The sequence below is a fragment of the Octopus sinensis genome, linkage group LG7 (genome assembly GCF_006345805.1).
Source record: "Octopus sinensis linkage group LG7, ASM634580v1, whole genome shotgun sequence".
Classification (NCBI taxonomy): Eukaryota; Metazoa; Mollusca; class Cephalopoda; order Octopoda; family Octopodidae; genus Octopus; species Octopus sinensis.
The window spans coordinates 52,486,814-52,506,052 of record NC_043003.1 but is presented as its reverse complement, the minus strand read 5'-3'; the positions used below and the strand labels follow the sequence as shown (position 1 = coordinate 52,506,052).

Here is a 19,239-nt window from a genome sequence, read left to right as displayed (position 1 = left end):
CCAATGCCAGCACCACCTTGACTGGCTTCTGTGCCGGTGGCACGTAAAAAGCACCATCCGAACGTGGCCGATGCCAGCACCACCTTGACTGACTTCTGTGCCGGTGGCACGTAAAAAGCACCCACTACACTCACAGAGTGGTTGGCGTTAGGAAGGGCATCCAGCTGTAGAAACACTGCCAGATCAGGCTGGAGCCTGGTGCAGCCTCCTGGCTTCCCAGGCCCCGGTCGAACCGTCCAACCCGTGCTAGAACGGAAAACGGACGTTGAACGATGATGATGATGATATAGGATGAAAAAATTGATTTGGCTATATTTTCTGGCTCTGAAAGGAAACTTAGTCCTTGTGATGCAACATTATCTACATAAGTTATATGAGAACATTCTCTAAAAAAAAATCACTCTATACATAAGATTCCACTTACGTAAAGAATTTAATGGTTGTTATTTGTTTTCATGCATTTTGACTCTTTGAATATATTTCTGTTATCAAGTTCCCAATGTAAATTGTTTATAAGATCTCTCTTCATTAAATTATGTTTATATTTAGTAAGAGTTCCACAGTTGCATCATTGGAGATTGATAAAATAAGCAAAACTAGAAAGAGTAAGCAACAACAAAGTGTTGTGGAATGATTCCAACCACCCTCCAAGTAACTAAAGGTGGACTGACTCATTGTTATAAAACAAAGAACTGTGAGCAATTGGCAGTTTGGGTTAGCAAGCAGAGCACTGTGAATTGTGATATAGAGTGCTGAGTCTCATGTAATAGCAATATATTTCCTTATTGCCCACAGAGGGCTAAACATAGAGGGGACAAACAAGGACAGACAAAGGGTTTAAGTCGATTACATCTACCCCAGTGCATAACTGGTACTTATTTAATCGACCCCGAAAGGAGATGAAAGGCAAAGCTGGCTTCAGCGGAATTTGAACTCAGAACATAACAGCAGACGAAATACCTATTTTTTTACTACCCACAAGGGGCTAAACGCTGAAGGGACAAATAAGGACAGACAAACAGATTAAGTCGATTATATCAACCCCAGTGCATAACTGATACTTATTTAATCAACACCGAAAGGATGAAAGGCAAAGTCGACCTCGGCGGAATTTGAACTCAGAACATAGCGGCAGACGAAATACCAGTAAGCATTTCGCCCAGCGTGCTAACGATTCTGCCAGCTCACCGCCCTCCATGTAATAGTAATAGTAGTGCATTGTATATATACTTTCTTTCCTTCCTGCCTCATTATATTATATATCCTGGCCTCCGTGCCGGTGGCACGTAAAAAGCACCATCCGATTGTGGCCATTCGCCAGCCTCGTCTGGCACCCGTGTTGGTGGCACATAAAAAGCACCCACTACACTCATGGAGTGGTTGGCGTTAGGAAGGGCATCCAGCTGTAGAAACACTGCCAGATCTGACTGGCCTGTTGCAGCCTTCGGGCTTCCCAGACCCCAGTTGAACCGTTCAACCCATGCTAGCATGGAAAGCGGACGTTAAACGATGATGATGATGATGATCCAATACAAGGATATAAAACAAAGAAGTATCATTACACAACAATTGAAATGGTAAGAAACAAACAACTTAGTTACATGAACTTATATTTTCATTATGTCATATAATCTTTCACCACTTATAACTGAAGCATTGCTGCAATTTGAACATTCAATTTTTTTATTTTATAATTGATAGTGTAATACATAGATGGCTATTTCAGTTTAATACTGCTTCAGTTGTGTCTACCAAACTGTCATCCAATTGGACAGCTAGTCAAAACATCAGTGAATGTTTTGCTTGTTGTTTTCTATATTGGAAGCAATGAACTGTCATACGAACATGTGGCTAGCTGTGAATATGCACCATTCAAAAGACCCCAAAGAGACCAAAATACATCTAACATTCTCACTGTTACTGCTGGGATGAATTTTCATGTCTCTGATACCCATTGTGTTTTTATCACATTAGTGCATAAGAGATGTTATCTCAAAATAAATACTGTAGTAAGTGGCCCATCAATAGTGTATATGTATTAAGTATGTTGCTTTGTATATAATTAAGTATGTCATATAGAAGGCTATTTAATTTGATACCATCTCAATTGCATATACAGGGGTTGAACAAAATAATGGAAACACTTTGTTTCATAGCATCATAATTTTGAAGTATCTATAAAACTGTCAAAAGCTTGTTTATTTTTATGTTTTTTTTATTTATTATTAGTGTTGCTTAATATGTTTTGCTAAAATTGCTGTTTCTCTTCAGATATCATCAGAAAAAGGTAATTAAAATTCATTAAAATGATAGACCTATCAGACTTTCAAAGAGGTCAAATTGTTGGTGCTCATATGGCTGGCGCTAGTGTAACAAAAACAGCCGAAATGTTTGATGTATCAAGAAGTACTGTCTCAAAAGTAGTGACGGCCTTTGAAAAAGAGGGAAAAACCTCCTTGTCGAATCAAAACTCCAGAAGAAAACCAAAACTTTCAGATAGAGACCATCAGACTCTTACGTAAATTGTTAGAAAGGATCACAAAAGTACAGCTCCCAAAATTACTGCAGAGCTTAATAACCACCTCAAGAACCCAGTTTCCACAAAAACTGTTTGCTGGGAGCTGCACAATGCCAGATTTCATGGGAGGGCTGCAATCAGAAAACCACTACTTTCAAAAACAAACGTTGCAAAGTGTTTAGAGTGGAGTAAAAACCTACAGAATTGGTCCCTAGAGCAGTGGAAGAATGTTGTTTTCTCAGATGGGTCATCCTTTACCTTATTTCCAACCACCAGCCGAATATACGTGTGGAGACAGCCAAAAGAAGCATTTGACCCACACTGCCTTCTTCCAACTATTAAATATGGAGGAGGATCTGTGATGATCTGGTGGGCTATATCATGGAAATATGCCAGCCCAGTAGTTTCCCTTCATGGCAGAATTAATAGTCAAGACTATTTAAGCATTTTATCTGATCAAATTCATGTTATGGTTGAGGAACTGTTTCCAGAGGGAAACACAATCTTTCAAAATGATAATGCACCAGTTCACACAGCTAAAGTTGTTACTGAATGGTACGAGGAACATTCTAGTGAAGTTGAACATCTTATCTGGCCTCCACAGTCCCCAGATTTCAATATTATTGAACATTTATGGTGCATTTCAGAAAAACAAGTAAGGAGTCAATACCCTCCACCATCATCACTACAAGAACTGGAGACTGTTTTAGCTGAAGAATGGACAAAAAATTCTTTTGGAAACAATTTGAGCTTTGTATGAGACCATACCTCATAGAATTCAAGCTGTAATTACTGCCAAAGATGGTCCTACTCCATATTAAAATAAATTTGTTCGAAATTTTAAAGTGTTTCCATTATTTTGTCCAGCCCCTGTATATCAGATTGTATTTTGTTTTCTTTTGTTTTTTTTCCCCTGATTTTATTTCCCTAAACAACAAGAAAAACAAGTAAATTACATCTAAAGTTGTAAAAATCCTTGTTAAAACTATTATCATTGCAAGTTGATATCTTCTACGTCATTTAAAAAAGAAGTCATGTTTCTTTCTATGTAATATAATACTCTGGTGTTGATCAGAGAAGGATGGTGGAATAAATTATTGTTTTTTATATTTACTAAAAATTTTGTGCCTGATATTTCTAGCATTTTTGGGTACATTTGATTATTGTTTACATATATGTATATGTTAGTGTTTGATAGTAATTCTGTGATCATACAATTATTCAGTGTTAATAAGATTTTGTGTATGTATGTGTGTGTACACTTGGTTGAACAGATGGAAAATTCACTTTGCAATCCTAAGTTCAGGACCACTGTATGGCGCTTTATTCAACTGTCTTTTACCAAAGTCTCAGGTTAACCCATTATCATCATCATCATCGTCTTAGTTTAACATCTGCTTTCCATGCTAGCATGGGTTGGACGGTTTCACTGAGAACTGACAAGTCAGTAGGCTGCACCAGGCTCCAATCTGATTTGGCATGGTTTCTACAGCTGGATGCCCTTCCTAACACCAACCACTCCAAGAGTGTGGTAGGTGCTTTTTACCTGCCACCAGCACAGGAGCTAGTCAGGTGGCATTGGCATCGGCCATGCTCAAATGATGCTTTTTACATGCCTTCAGCACGAGTGCCAGTCAGGTGGCACTGGTATCAGCCATGCTTGAATGGTGCTTTTTACGTGCCACCAGCACGTGTGCCAGTCAGGTGGCACTGACATTGGCTATGACTGCAATTTCACTCAGTTTGACAGGTCTTCACAAGCATGTCTTATTGGCCAACAATTGAAGGGTGCTTTTAAATGAGCCAGTTATGCGACACTGGTATCAACCACGACTACGATTTCACTTGGCTTGCTGGGTCTTCTCAAGCACATCATATCTCCAGAGGTCTCAGTCGCTTGTCATTGCCTCTGTGAGGCCCAATATTTGAAGGTCATGCTTCACCACCTCATTCCATGTCTTCCTGATTCTACCTCTTCCTCAGGTTTCCTCCAATGTTAGGGTGTGATACTTTTTCACAAAGTTGTCCTCATCCATATGCAACACATGACCACACCAGTGCAGTTGTCTCTCCTGCACACCACATCTGATGCTTCTTATGTCCAACTTTTCTCTCAGGGTGCTTACACTCTGTTGTATCCAGCGGAGCATACTAGCTTCATTTCTTTGAAGCCTATGCATGTCCTCAGCAGTCACAGCCCATGTTTCACTGCCATGTAGCATGACTGTTCGTACATAGGCACCATACAGTCTACCTTTCACTCTGAGCAAAAGGCCCTTTGTTACCAGCAGAGGTAGGAGCTCTCTGAACTTTGCCCAGCCTATTCTTATTCTAGCAGCTACACTCTCAGAACATCCATCCTCGCTACTGACTTGGTCACCTAGAAAACAGAAGAAATCAACTACTTCTAGTTTTTCCCTGCTGGCATGTGATGGAATCTGTTTCCTGTACATTTTTGGTGTTTGTTGCACTGCATCTTCCACACAAAAACTATCTTTCCAGTTAACCTTCCTTTGATGTGTCCATAGCTTTCACTGGGTACATCTTAAGGAGTTTCTACCGACATCTTTTCTACAGATCAAGCAGGTCCATCTACCTGAAGGTATTTGTGATGTGTCCACCTTCCTACTTATTAAGACTTTGGTTTTTGCTAGATTAACTCAAAGCCCTTTGATTCTAGACCTTGCTTCCACACCTGAAACTTCTTCTCTAGTTCTGATAGTGACTCAGCTATTAGCGCAAGGTCATCAACATAGATGAGCTCCCAGGGGCAGCCTGTCTTGAATTCCTCTATTATTACCTGGAGAACTATGATGAACAAGAGGGGGCTGAGAACTGATCCTTGGTGATCCCCTACTTCTACCCAGAATTCTTCGCTATACTCGTTATCCAGTTAATATCATTTACAAGACCTTGATTTGCTATACTGCAATGAGTATAGTAACCCATGGTCTTGTAAATGATATTAACTGGATGGAAGCTATGTACTAGCCCATTGAAAGGACTGTATCAATAATTTAAAGGATCAGGCTTGTCTCACTGTCTAATACTAGTTCTGCCTGAAGTTTACATTGTTTGTGGAGTACTCAGCCATTTATAGTATAATTTAATTGTTAGTAGCTCAGTTCATCAGCCAAGTGGAACTCGTCATTGAAACTGATGAAGGGACTTCTACATATATATCTGTATATATCATTGTTCATAATCATCATCATTTTAATGTCCACTTATGCATGCTTGTCCACATGCTTGCACACTTCTTTTGTTGAACTGGAAGACACCACCTGTTCCAGATTGTGCAACTGTCTCACAGACGTTGGCCTCCTCTCTGTTACATTATTCTACACCAGCTACATTAATTATGATTTCTACAAATGAAGAGGACGAAAATCTTGCTTTTCTTACTTTTCTTTCCTTTTCTTCTCATTTCACTTTTTGCATCAACCTTCTACACATTTTCCCTCGTTTTTTTCTTGTGTTTTCTCATAGACCAGCACCCTTGTTTTTAAATCATCATTATCATCATCATCGTTTAACATCCGCTTTCCATGCTAGCATGGGTTGGACGATTTAACTGAAGACTGCTGCACCAGGCTCCAATCTTGATCTGGCAGAGTTTCTACAGCTGGATACCCTTCCTAATGCCAACCACTCCGAGAGTGTAGTGGGTGCTTTTATGTGTCACCAGCACGAGTGCCAGTCAGGCAGTACTGGCAACGGCCATGCTCAAATGGTGCTTTTTACATGCCTCCTGCACAGAAGCCAGTCCAGCAGCACTGGCAATGACTTCACTCGAATGTTTTTTCACATGCCACCAGCACAAGTGCCAGTAAGGTGACGCTGGTAACAATCATGCTTGAATGATGCTTTTTACGTGCCACCGGCACATCTAACAATATGTACTGAACCTGAAAGATTGCTTTGAGGTACATCGTATGTTCTATAAATCTGCCAATTTATTGTATTTCTAAAGCATGAAACTGTTAGTAGTTCTCTTCTAAAAACTGTGTATATTAAATTTGCATGCACGCACGCACACACACACACACACAAAAGGTGACATTGGAGCATGAAACAGCCCTGTGGCTTGCCAAATCTTGTCAAACCAACCAAGCCATGCCAGCATGGAAAATTAATGTTAATGGATGATGATATATGTAGACATGCATATCTACATACCTTGTGAACTTGCCCACTCACCCTGTCCACACTTACAAGTACCTCTCTGAAACTTGTATACCCCTCTTCCATCACATCTTCACCATCTCTTTCTGCTTTCTCTGCCCTACTTCTCCTTCTCTAGCCTCATTCTTCCTTCTCTCTCCTACAGAAGTAGCCATATATCTCCTCAACTGCAAGACACCTATTTCTCTCCTATTTATACTTTAACCTCTCATCTAGCTCAAAGCCACTCAATACTACTCAAAGTCCTCAATACTACTCAAAGTCCTCAATACTACACCCTACTCTGTTGAAGGGTCTTGTTTTGTAAGTTATTTGATGACCCCTCTGCTTCTGGTGCCACATGAGAAGCACCCAGTACACTCTGTAAAGTGGTTGGCATTCGGAAGGACATCTAGCCATAGAAACTATGCCAAACTAGACAGCAGAGTTGGCACAGTCTTCTGACTTGCCAACTTCTGTCAAACGATCCAACCCATACCAGCATGGAAAACAGACATTAAATGATGATGTTGATGATGATATACACATATTTCACTTTTTAAAAGCATTTGGACCAGGCCCACAACAGGCGGGAATACTCTGGCTTCACACTGAATAGGGATGCCCTACACTTCACTTGATGTCAAAAATTAATATAAGAACTGCTACATTTTCCATCTTTTCTACTATTCATATACCCCAATCCAGTCCAATCTAAACTAGATACATCTCACCTCTTACTAACATACAGACAACACATCCTATTCTTTTCCTAATCTTAAATCTTTGGCTCTTAATTGATAATCCAAGCTATTCTCGATTTTCAAACTTCACACATAGGCACAGGAGTGGCTGTGTGGTAAGTAGCTTGCTTACTAACCACATAGTTCCGGGTTCAGTCCCACTGTGTGGCACCGTGGGCAAGTATCTTCTACTATAGCCTCAGGCTGACCAAAGCCTTGTGAATGGATTTGGTAGATGGAAACTGAAAGAAGCCCATCATATATATATATGTATGTGTTTGTGTGTCTGTGTTTGTACCCCCAACATTGCTTGACAACCAATGCTGGTGTGTTTGTGTCCCTGTAACTTAGTAGTTCGGCAAAAGAGACCAATAGAATAAGTACTAGGCTTGCAAAGAATAAGTCCTGGGGTCGATTTGTTCGACTAAAGGTTGTGCTCCAGCATGGCCTCAGTCAAATGACTGAAATGAATGAAAGAATATGTTAATTCCAATTTTTCACTACTCGTCTTATCTGGATATCAGCATCAAAGACTTCCAGCTACTTGGCCTCAAAGTCCCTTTCTGTTCCTCTCCTACTACTCTCCACATTCTTCCAGCTACTACTAACAAATCTTAGACCATATTTATTCCGGTATCGATGACATATACCTCACTTCGTACATCAATGAAGTTATCATTCTTGATGACTTTCACACTCACAACTCTTCTTGGCTCTCACACTCATCTCATATTGATGCCTCTGGTGCAAAAACCAAGTCTTTTTCATTCTCCAACTCTTAAAATGAATTATTTTTATCCCCTACTTGCATCCTTGGAAATCCTTTAAGCAGGGAATGATTTTATGGTATTCACTTTAATTTTATGGTATTTACTTTAAGGTGACCATTGCTTAAACAGATTTCTCCTTTCTCATCCACAAGTTTTATGTCAACATTATTGATCATTATTTATGATTTTCCTAGATGTTTTTGGATCATATCCAACCACTTTCTAACCATCAAATTTTATGGTATTCACTTTATGGTGATCATTACTCAAACAGGCTTCTCCTATCTCATCCACAAGTTTTATATCAACATTATTGATCATTATTTATAATTTTTCTATATGTTTTTGGATCATTTTCAACCACTTTCCAACCATCAAATTTTATGGTATTCACTTTATGTTGACAATTACTTAGACAGATCTCTCCTATCTCATCTACAAGTTTTATGTCAACCATATTAATCATTATTTATAGTTTCTCTTGATGTTTTGGATCATTTTCAACCAATTTCCAACCATATTTTATAGTATTCACTTTATGTTGACCAGTACTCAAACAGGTTTCTCCTATCTCATCCACAAGTTTTATATCAACATTATCAATTATTATTTATAGTTTTCTAGGTGTTCTGTATCATTTTCAACCACTCCATTTTCAGCGCATTTTTTGTTGTAAATAGTTGTTGCAGACATGGCTGTTTGGTAAGAAGCTTACTTCCCAACCACATGATTCCAGGTTCAGTCCCACTGCATGGCACCTTAGTCAAGTGTCTTCTACTATAGCCCCAGACCAACGAAAGCCTCTTAAGTGGATTCGATGAATGGAAACTGAAAGAAGCCCATCGTGTGTGTGTTTGTATCTTTGTCCCCCACCATCACGTGAAACCAGTATTGGTTTGCTTACATCCCTGTAATTTAGTAGTTTGGCATAAGAGATTAATAGAATAAGTATCACGTTTAAAGAAAATAAATACTGGGATTGGTTTGTTTAACTAAAACACTTCAAAGCAGTGCCCCAGCATGGGCACAGTCCAATGACTGAGACAAGTGAAAAATAACTAAATAAATGAATACATGATGGAAAAAGGTATTTTTGGTGATCTTGAATCTATAATGAACTATCACATGAAAACATGGCAGCAGACATAAAAACATTGTATATATGATATATTTATTTCTTTGTTGCCCACAATGGGCTAAACATAGAGAGAACAAACAAGGACAGACAAAGGAATTAAGTCAATTACATCAACCCCGGTGCATAACTGGTACTTACTTAATCAACCCTCTTAAGGATGAAAGGCAAAGTTGACCTTAGTGGAATTTGGATTCAGAACAGAACGGCAGACAAAATACCGCTTAGCATTACGCCCGGCGTGCTAACGATTTTGCCAGCTCACCGCCATTGGTATTTATGATATATTGTACTTCCAAGTATTCATTGAAGAACTACTTGAGCAGAGTTAATTCACATCAAGTAATAAAGAACAATAACAGTAAAACATAAGATACAAGAATGTTCTTGTATTTCTTGAGTGTCAATAAACAAAATATTCCTTTTCCATTCCTATACAAATTTCTTTTGATAAATGATCTTGCTTTCCCTGACAATTTACAGATTTCAATCCCTGAAAACTACATCTGTCCACTTGTCTGTGACTCGATCATCTCACTTTGACTGTCTGAAGATAGATGCAAGCAAACTTTCAGAAATATATTCTCCAAGAAAGGTAGGATTCACAGTGATAATTTTATATAGATATATAGGTATGTTAGAAACTTTTGTTACTTATGTTTTAATTGTATGTATAGGCATAGAGTGGCTGTGTGATAAGTAGCTTGCTTACGAACCACATGGTTCCGGGTTCAGTCCCACTGCATGGTACCTTGGGCAAGTGTCTTCTACTATAGCCTTAGGTCGACCAAAGCCTTGTGAGTGGATTTGGCACACAGAATCTGAAAGAAGCCCGTCGTCTCTTTGTGTGTTTTTGCGTTCTTGTCCCATTTTGTAATTTATATTTAATTTCTATACATATATTATTGCGGCGTAACGTACCCCTATCTCCTATGTATGCACATTCCACCTTGTACGACGTCTTTACACACACTTTCTCTATAGTCTGTGTCTTTCTCTTTCCTTGCCTCTGATTCTTCCCCCACTCTATCACATTTCTCCGTCTTTCTTACTTTGCACCATTATTTCTATTGCTAAGCCAATCCTGTTTCTTCTCCCCTCTTTAATTCCTTCCTTCTCTCTCTCTCCCCCTTGGTGCCTTCGTCCCTTTCTTTCTCTCTCTCTTTGATTCCTTGCCCCCTGCTTTTCTTTCTCTCTCTTCCGTCCTCTCACATGACTGCCTTCAAACTGGTCTTTCCGGCTTGACCGCTGCCATGTTAACACTGTTGTCTTCGTTTGCCGCAAAGGCATTTTACAAATACGCCAGCCAAGATAAGTTAAAAATTGTCTGAAGTCGTAAGACACCCGCTGTTTTGTCCTGTTATTACTATTCTTGTTTTTAATTTCTATTTTTTGGTTTCTTGTATTTATATTTGTGTGGCATCCTGTCCTTGTTTCGTATACATTCGATCCTCTTTCCAAGAAATCTAATGCCTGTAGCTTAGTTTTTCTTTAGGGCTGGCCGTATCGGAGCGATATCAGGATTAATCAGCCGAAATTGCTAAGATGATCCGGTTCCCGACTGAAGATTAGAGGCTTCGAATGACCCGTCTGTTTTTTTGTGTCGTCTCTTTGTGTGTTTTTGCGTTCTTGTCCCATTTTGTAATTTATATTTAATTTCTATACATATATATATATATATGTATGTTTGTGTGTCCATGTTTGTTCCCCCAACATCGCTTGACAACCGATGCTGGTGTGTTTACATTCCTGTAACTTAGCAGTTTGGCAAAAAAGACTGATAGAATAAGTACTAGGCTTATAAAGAATAAGTCCTGCAGTCGATTTGATCAACTAAAGGTGGTGCTCCAGCATAGCCACAGTCAAATGACTGAAGCAAGTAAAAGAGTAAAGAGAATATATTTACGTATGTATCATCATCATCATTGTTTAACGTCCCCTTTCTATGCTGACATAGTTTGACAAGAGCTGGCCAGGCAGAAGTCTGTGCCAAACTTCTATAACCCTTTTGGCAGGATTTTTACAGCAGGGTGCCCTTCCTAACACCAACCACCCAGCAGAGTGGATTTAGTGTTTTTTACATGGCACAAGCACAGGTGAGGTCAGTTTTGACAAGGTTTTTAAAGCTGGATGCCCTTCCGAACACCAACCACTTTACAGTGTGGACTGGGTGCTTTTAAGTGGCACCCGCACTGACAGCGTCACCAAGTACTTGCAAGATGAAAAAAAAACGTTCAAAAGGGGAGGGGGTCATTGGAGGAGGTGATCTTGTGTCGGATGATGAATGGTTATAAGTGAGACAGAGAGACAGAAACAGGTGTCTTGCTGTAGAGGAGGTACAAGGTAACCCAGCCGGAGAGAGAGAGATCATGAATGAAGACAGAAACAGGTGTGCTGCCACAAAGGCAATACATGGTTACCCAACCTGAAGGAAGTGCAAGAGAAGGAGAGTGAGAGAGTAAGAGACAGCTGGATAGAGATGGTGGCAAAATACCAGGCATACTCACAAAGGACGGAAATCAGAATATAAATGGGATGGTTATGAGAGATATAGGTGATTAAATAGTGCAGTGGGATGGTTAATGGCAAAAACCTTGGTATATATAGAGTTGGAGGGGCTACCAGATAGCAATGATAAAGAGGAACAGATCTGGGACTAGCAGATAGCAATGATACAGTGAGACAGGGCATAATCTGAATACTAAAGGGTTAAATAAATATTTTATAAAACTAAATTATAAAAGGCTTTCAACTTTGATATACACTTCTGTATAATTGTCAGTCTTATTTTTATTAGAGTAATTAGCAACAGAAGTTGTTGAAATAGAGAGGATTGGGCTCGTAACTAAGAAGCAACAAATGATTAAATGACTGACTCAATACCCCTGCAGCTGCACAAAATTATATCACTTTGTGTATCTTGTAGTTACAATAGTAATTAAAATGATTATGAATAAAGTGCAGAGGAAGATTTTGTGCCATCCAATTTGTTCTCAACCTAAAGTTTGTTCTAATTACTACTGACATTCACCTTATTGTGTTTAGTCAAATAACATAGAACTGAAGAAGTTAATATATATATATTTATATAAATATAATAAATATATATATAAATATATATATATTATATATATATATATATTATATATATATAATATATATATACATTTATATATTTATATTTATATAAATATATATATATATATATATATATATATATATACATTTATATATATTTAATTATATAAATATATATATATATATATATATATATATATATATATATATATATATATATTATTGGTGAATTCACATATATATATATATATATATACATTTATATATATTTATATTTATATAAATATAATATATATATATATATATATATATACATACATATACATACATATATATATTAATATATATATTATATATTATATTTATATATATGTGTTCTCCCAGTTCTCTGGGCCGACCCCCGAACTATACGGTCGCTATATCGACGACTGCGTAGGTGCCACCTCCCTTTCCCGCGAATCTCTCTGCCAATTCATCTCTTTCCTTTCCAACTTTCACCCTCTCTTCAATTCACCTCCACCATCTCCAACACCTCTGTCAACTTCCTTGACATCTCTCTCCGCATCGATCACCCCTCCAGCTCTCTCCACCACCACCGCCTTTTTTAACCTACGGATTCCCACCTCTATCTCAACTTCTCTTCCTCCCACCCCTTCCACACCAAACGAGCCATCCCCTACTCCCAGTTCCTCCGCCTCCGACGTTTGTGCAGCCGCGACCAGGATTTCGAGACCCAATCTCAATACCTGGCCCGCATGTTCAGACTCCGAGGTTACCCACCCATACTCTCTCTGATGCCCTCACCCGCGCCCGTCGCATCGACCGCACTACCGCCCTGTCTCCTTCCCGCCCACCCCCCAACCGCACCCCCTTCCCCCTCATTTTCCACCCCTCTACCCTACCCCTTCGTCGCAAGATACTACGTGCCTTCCGTCGCCTCCAGCTTGATCCCACCACCCGCCCCATTTTCCCTAACCTACCCCTGTCCTCTTTCAAACGAGCCCGCAATCTGCGTGACCTCCTGGTCCACAGCACCCTCTCTCCTTCCCCCTCAGCCCCACACGGATCATTCCCTTGCTCTAGATCCCGTTGCAACACTTGCCCCTTCATCACCAACACCACCGCGTCACACGGCTCCAACCTGCACACTGTACGCATTAGGCACTCTTTTACGTGCACCTCGTCTGGCCTTATTTACTGCATTAAATGCAACCTATGCGGGATGCTGTATGTAGGACAGACGGGACGCCGGTTGTCCGACCGTTTCACTGAACACTTGAGGGACGTTCGCCTACACTTCTTTCTCCCGTCGCACGCCACTTCCGCTCGGCCGGCCATTCCCTAGATGACATCTCAGTGTTTGGTCTGCGCCCCCACCATGGTCGCCCACTTTCCAGGCTCACTTGGAGCAACGCTACATCTTCACCCTACAAACTACCACCCCACACGGACTTAACACAGCCCCCTCCTCTTGAGATCCGTTTTTTTTTGTTTTTGTGGACACACCACTCACACACAACCCACCCACCTACCTCCCACACCCACCCACCCACCTACCTCCCACACGCCTGTTCACACACACACATACGTAGACCCATCTACGTACATACATTCACACATTTAATCACACACACTTACAGACATACTAACACACACTAACATACAAACCAACATGCACATACACACACACATACATACATACGCACACACATATACATACACACATACACACACACATACATACGCACATACATACACACACACTCACACACACACCACGACGTACATACTTCACACAACACACATGCAAACATACATGTAGGCACATACATACATACATACCTACACATGCACACCCTTACACTGAATGCACACACACATACACCTTTTTGCATCCAGGCAGCCCCCCCTCTTTTCTGCTTTCCGGTTTTTGGCTGATGGATCCTCGGTTCCCGCGTAGCGGGGCGTTCAAGGGCCTTTGCGCTCGCGCGCCTTGGCGCGCGCTGGGGGCTTGGTCGGCCCCTTGGGCTTGCGTTGTACTGCTTGTGCGTTGTGTGCGTGGGCGCGCTTCGGTGTGTGGGGCTTGCTTCGGATGTGCGTGCGTATGTATGCATACATACCCACACACTCGCATGCATCCCTACCCACATACATACACGCACACTACTCACACACACACATACACACACATACCTGCACACACACACACACACGTACATACATACACATACATACCTACTTCAGACATACACACACAGACATACACCCATACACTCACACTCACACGCATACACACACACACATACACACGCACACGTACACATACACACACACACACACCTACATACATACATTACACTTGTATACACACACACTTACATTCATACACACACACACCTACACAGCCATACCCTCACTCAGACAACACATCTACCTACACACACACACAAACACACACGGACCACACACCCATACATACATCTACACACACCGCCTACACACATACATACACACATACATAAACACACACACACATACACATATACACACATACGCACACACACATATACTTATACACATGCACACACACACACATACATACATACACCCATATACATACACACACACATACCCACATACTCCTATACGCACATACATACACACAGACATACACACATACACACTCACACAAACATACACACACACATACACCTATATACACACGCCCACACACCTACATACACACACATACATACACACACATACACGGACACACCCATACATACTTACATACATACACTATACACACACGCCACACACCTACATACAGACACATGCATACACACACACACATGTACGCACACACACCACACATATACGCACATAATATATACCCACACACATGCACACACACACACGCACGTACACATACATACATACACACACGCATACATACACCCATACACATACATGCATCCTACACACACATACATACACACTCACACATACATACACACACACATACATACACACTCACACATACATACACACACACACACTCACTCACACACCTGTATGTACACGCACACACATGCACATACACACACTTCCCCACACCCACACGTACATACATACACACTCACACACATACACACACACACACACACACGGACATACATCTATGCACACACATACATACACACATACTCACATACATTCATCGGACACACTGCCACCCGGACATACACACAGACACACTCACACATCCACACACATACATACTTACGCACATACTCGCAGGCTCGCGCACGCACGCGCTTGCGCGGGTCGCGTACGCATACGCTCCGCAGGCACCTCGCTCTTGGAACCGACAAGACCTCCCGCCCGTTCCTGGGACCGTCGCGTGTCGTTGGGTTTCCCACGCCCGCCTCCGCGGGACCACTCTTCCATCTTCCCCTCAGCTGGAGTCCTTTTTCCAACCCCCCCCCCTTTTCGTTACACACAGGCGCACACATATACACACATTGCTTAAATATATACATTACTCTTACACACATTCAATCTACTCGCCATTTATACCACCACGACACTGGACACACCACACACTACTACTCAACAAACGCTGGCACGCTACATACGCCCCCACCCCTTCCCCTCCCTCCCTTCCTCCTTCCTTCTTTTTCTTACTACTGACCTTTGTCTCTGCTAAGCTGACCACTATCTCGCCCTACCTCACACGCCTACACACAGACGCACACACTAACACACACATATATCTTTTTGTTTTTTCATCTCGCCTCACACACACACATACACACACGCACACGCACACACTCACACATACACACACATCTGTTGCGTTACCAACCTTGTCTCCACTTTTTTGCCTTTAAAAACCCACTTTGCTCTGTTTTCGTAAACATCCGCCTTTCACCATGTGCAACTCGTAAACACCAGTCGTCTTTTTTCTCTTTCCCTGTTGCCCGCTCTGGGATCTTTCTTTCTCTCTCTTCCTTCTTTATGTTTCCGACAAAGAGCTCCGCTCGAAACGTCATACCTCCTGCTTCCTTTTCCTGAGCGCCTATTAATAATATACTGTAATTGTTCCATTGTTGTTTTTTGTTCCCGTTTGGATTAAAATTATATAATATATTATATATATATATGTATGTATGTATATATGTATGCATGTGTGTGTATATGTGTTTGTGTGTCTGTATTTGTCTCCCCCCCCCCAATCGCTTGACAACCAATGCTGGTGTGTTTACATCCCCGTAACTTAGCAGTTCGGCAAAAGAGACCGATAGAATAATTACTAGGCTTACAAAGAAGAAGTCCTGAGGTCGATTTGCTCGACTAAAGGTGGTGCTCCAGCATGGCCGCAGTCAAATGACTGAAACAAGTCAAAGAGCATATATATATATATGTATATATGTGTGTATATATATATATATATAATATGTATGTATATATATATATATATATTATACATGCTTATTATGATCACCACCACCACCACCACCATCATCATCATATGCCCATTTTCTCCATGATGACCTGGCATGAACTTGTCTTGCAACTCATCATAGTCTTTTGCCATCTAGCATTCACAGCAACAGAGAGAACTCCGCCTTCCAACTTGCACCTAACCTACTTTCAAACTGCTGTTATTGCATTACCGATGACAAAAATCATCATACATTTAGAATTTCTATGATGAAGTGGAGAAAAAAAAATACACAAGCTAAGCCCCTTGTGTTATATGACTTTTAATTTCTTATATGTGGAGGTGCAGGCAGGGTTGTATGATTAAAAAGAGAGAGAAAGAGACTAAAATTCCTCAAGGCACTGCCTCAGGTTGGCCACAGTTTGTTCAACTAAATCCTTTAAGCTGGTATCCCAGCATGACTGCAGTCCTGTGACTGAAACAAGTAATATAATTTTTTTTAAATACTTTTTTTTTTTAATTTTATTTTCTTTCTTTTTTATATATATAATTCTGCTGATGGATGATGGGTTTATTACTGCATTGAAGCTATCACTCTCTGTGTGTTTGATCTGAAATGAACCTATAAAATCCAAATATTTCAGAATCATACTAAAGATTATATTTTCTATTATTTATACCAGGTATTTACAACCACAAACATAATAACTGACCCCTGTCTACGAAATTATTATGAGGTTGATATGGCTGGAATAGTATTAAATATTTCAAAGTCTCTCACAACAAAGTAAGTTTTGTTTGCCCTTTTGTGGCTTTTTTTTTTCTTTTCTTTTCTACTTATTTCATAGAAACAAATTTGGTAAGGAATGTGTGATGTGGTTTTACTCTTGAAATAACCAGCTACTGACAGTAATGTATTAACCTGTATAAATCTTACAATGTGGTCTCTGTATAAGTAAGATAAAAAAAAAGAAAAAGTTATGGTAATACATAAGTCAAGTTATTTATAAAATGAGAGTGATTGGTCAGACTACTTAATTTCATTTTCCTGCTTGGTGAGAAAACGGATTTTGTTGAGAGAATAAAATGTTTTAAAATGTGCTACTTTGATCTGAATAATGAATGTGCACATCATCATCATCATTGTTTAATGCCCACCTTCCATGCTGGCATGGGTGAAACGGTTGACAAGAGCCAGCCATGCAGAAGCCAGTACCAGACTTCTGTGACTGTTTTGGCTGGAATTTTATAGCTAGATGCCTTTCCTAACACCAACCACCCAGCAGAGTGGACTTAGTGCATTTTACATGGCACAAGCACAGACGAGGTCAGATTTGGCAAGGTTTTTACAGCTGGATGCCCTTCTGAACACTAAATACTTTACAGTATGGATTGGATGCTTTTTAAGTGGCACCTGCACTGACAGGGTCACCAAGTAACCTGCAAGACAAAAGTCTTTTGAGAAGGAAAGGGCTATTGGGGTAGGTGGTCTTGTGTCAGATGATGAAAGGTTATAGTGAAACAGAAAGACGGAAACAGGTGTCTTGCTGTAGAGGAGGTACAAGGTTACCCAGCTGGAAAGAGAGAGAGAGATCAAGAATGAGGACAGAAACAGGTGTGCTGCCACAAAGGAGATACATGGTTATTCAAACTGAGGGAAGTGCAGGAGAAGGAGAGAGAGAGTGGGAGACATCAGGATAGAGATGGTGGCAAAGTACTGGGTATACACACAAGGGAAGGTGATCAAAATATAACTGGGATGGTCGAGTAAAGGTAGAGAGAGATATAGATGATGGCAAGTACCAGGGTTATAACCTTGAAGTTCGAAGGCCATAATATAAGTAGCCGGATATTGCCAAAATTTGTTTCTATGTGTGTGTTTGATGTGATTAGAGAGCAGGGAGGGGAAGTGAGTGGTGAAAACCTGGGTATATACAGTTGAGGTGACTACCAGTCAGTAATGAAACAGGGTCATGAGGATAGGATTGGGAGTGAGAGATAGACATAGTGCATGAATGAGGAAATGTGAGGAAGAGAAAAGATGTTGATTGGTTTGTTGGGGTAGGGTGTAAAATGCTTTCTTGTTAAGTGTGGGTGGAACACACAGATCGGAGTCTAGTGGATAGCAATGATACAGTGAGACAGGGCCAAGATGACAGGATTGAGGAGTGGAAAGTAAGCATAGTGCATGAAGTGGAAATCTAAGGAAGAGAACTGATGTAGTTTGGTTTGTTATGGTAGGGTATGTGAGAAGTTTTCTTCTTCTTATGTTAGGGTGGAACACACAGCGCTTCTAGAACTCAGTTTCGCTGACATGTGTAGGTTTTCTCAAGAACCTGATATCACCAAAGATCTTATCCATTGTCATTTCCTCCGTGAGACCC

General features: G+C 40.5%; 1 protein-coding gene across 16 annotated transcripts in view; it reads left to right on the top strand.

Annotated features, from left to right (window-relative positions):
- Window positions 1–19,239, top strand: part of LOC115214409 (breast cancer type 2 susceptibility protein-like) — a 210,963-nt gene that overhangs the window by 166,702 nt on the left and 25,022 nt on the right. For all 16 annotated transcript variants that reach the window (XM_036504782.1, XM_036504776.1, XM_036504779.1 and 13 more), the window contains 2 exons: window positions 9,814–9,925; window positions 17,539–17,642. In XM_036504782.1, the coding sequence (XP_036360675.1) occupies window positions 9,814–9,925; window positions 17,539–17,642 (216 nt within the window). The remainder of the gene's footprint in view (window positions 1–9,813; window positions 9,926–17,538; window positions 17,643–19,239) is intronic.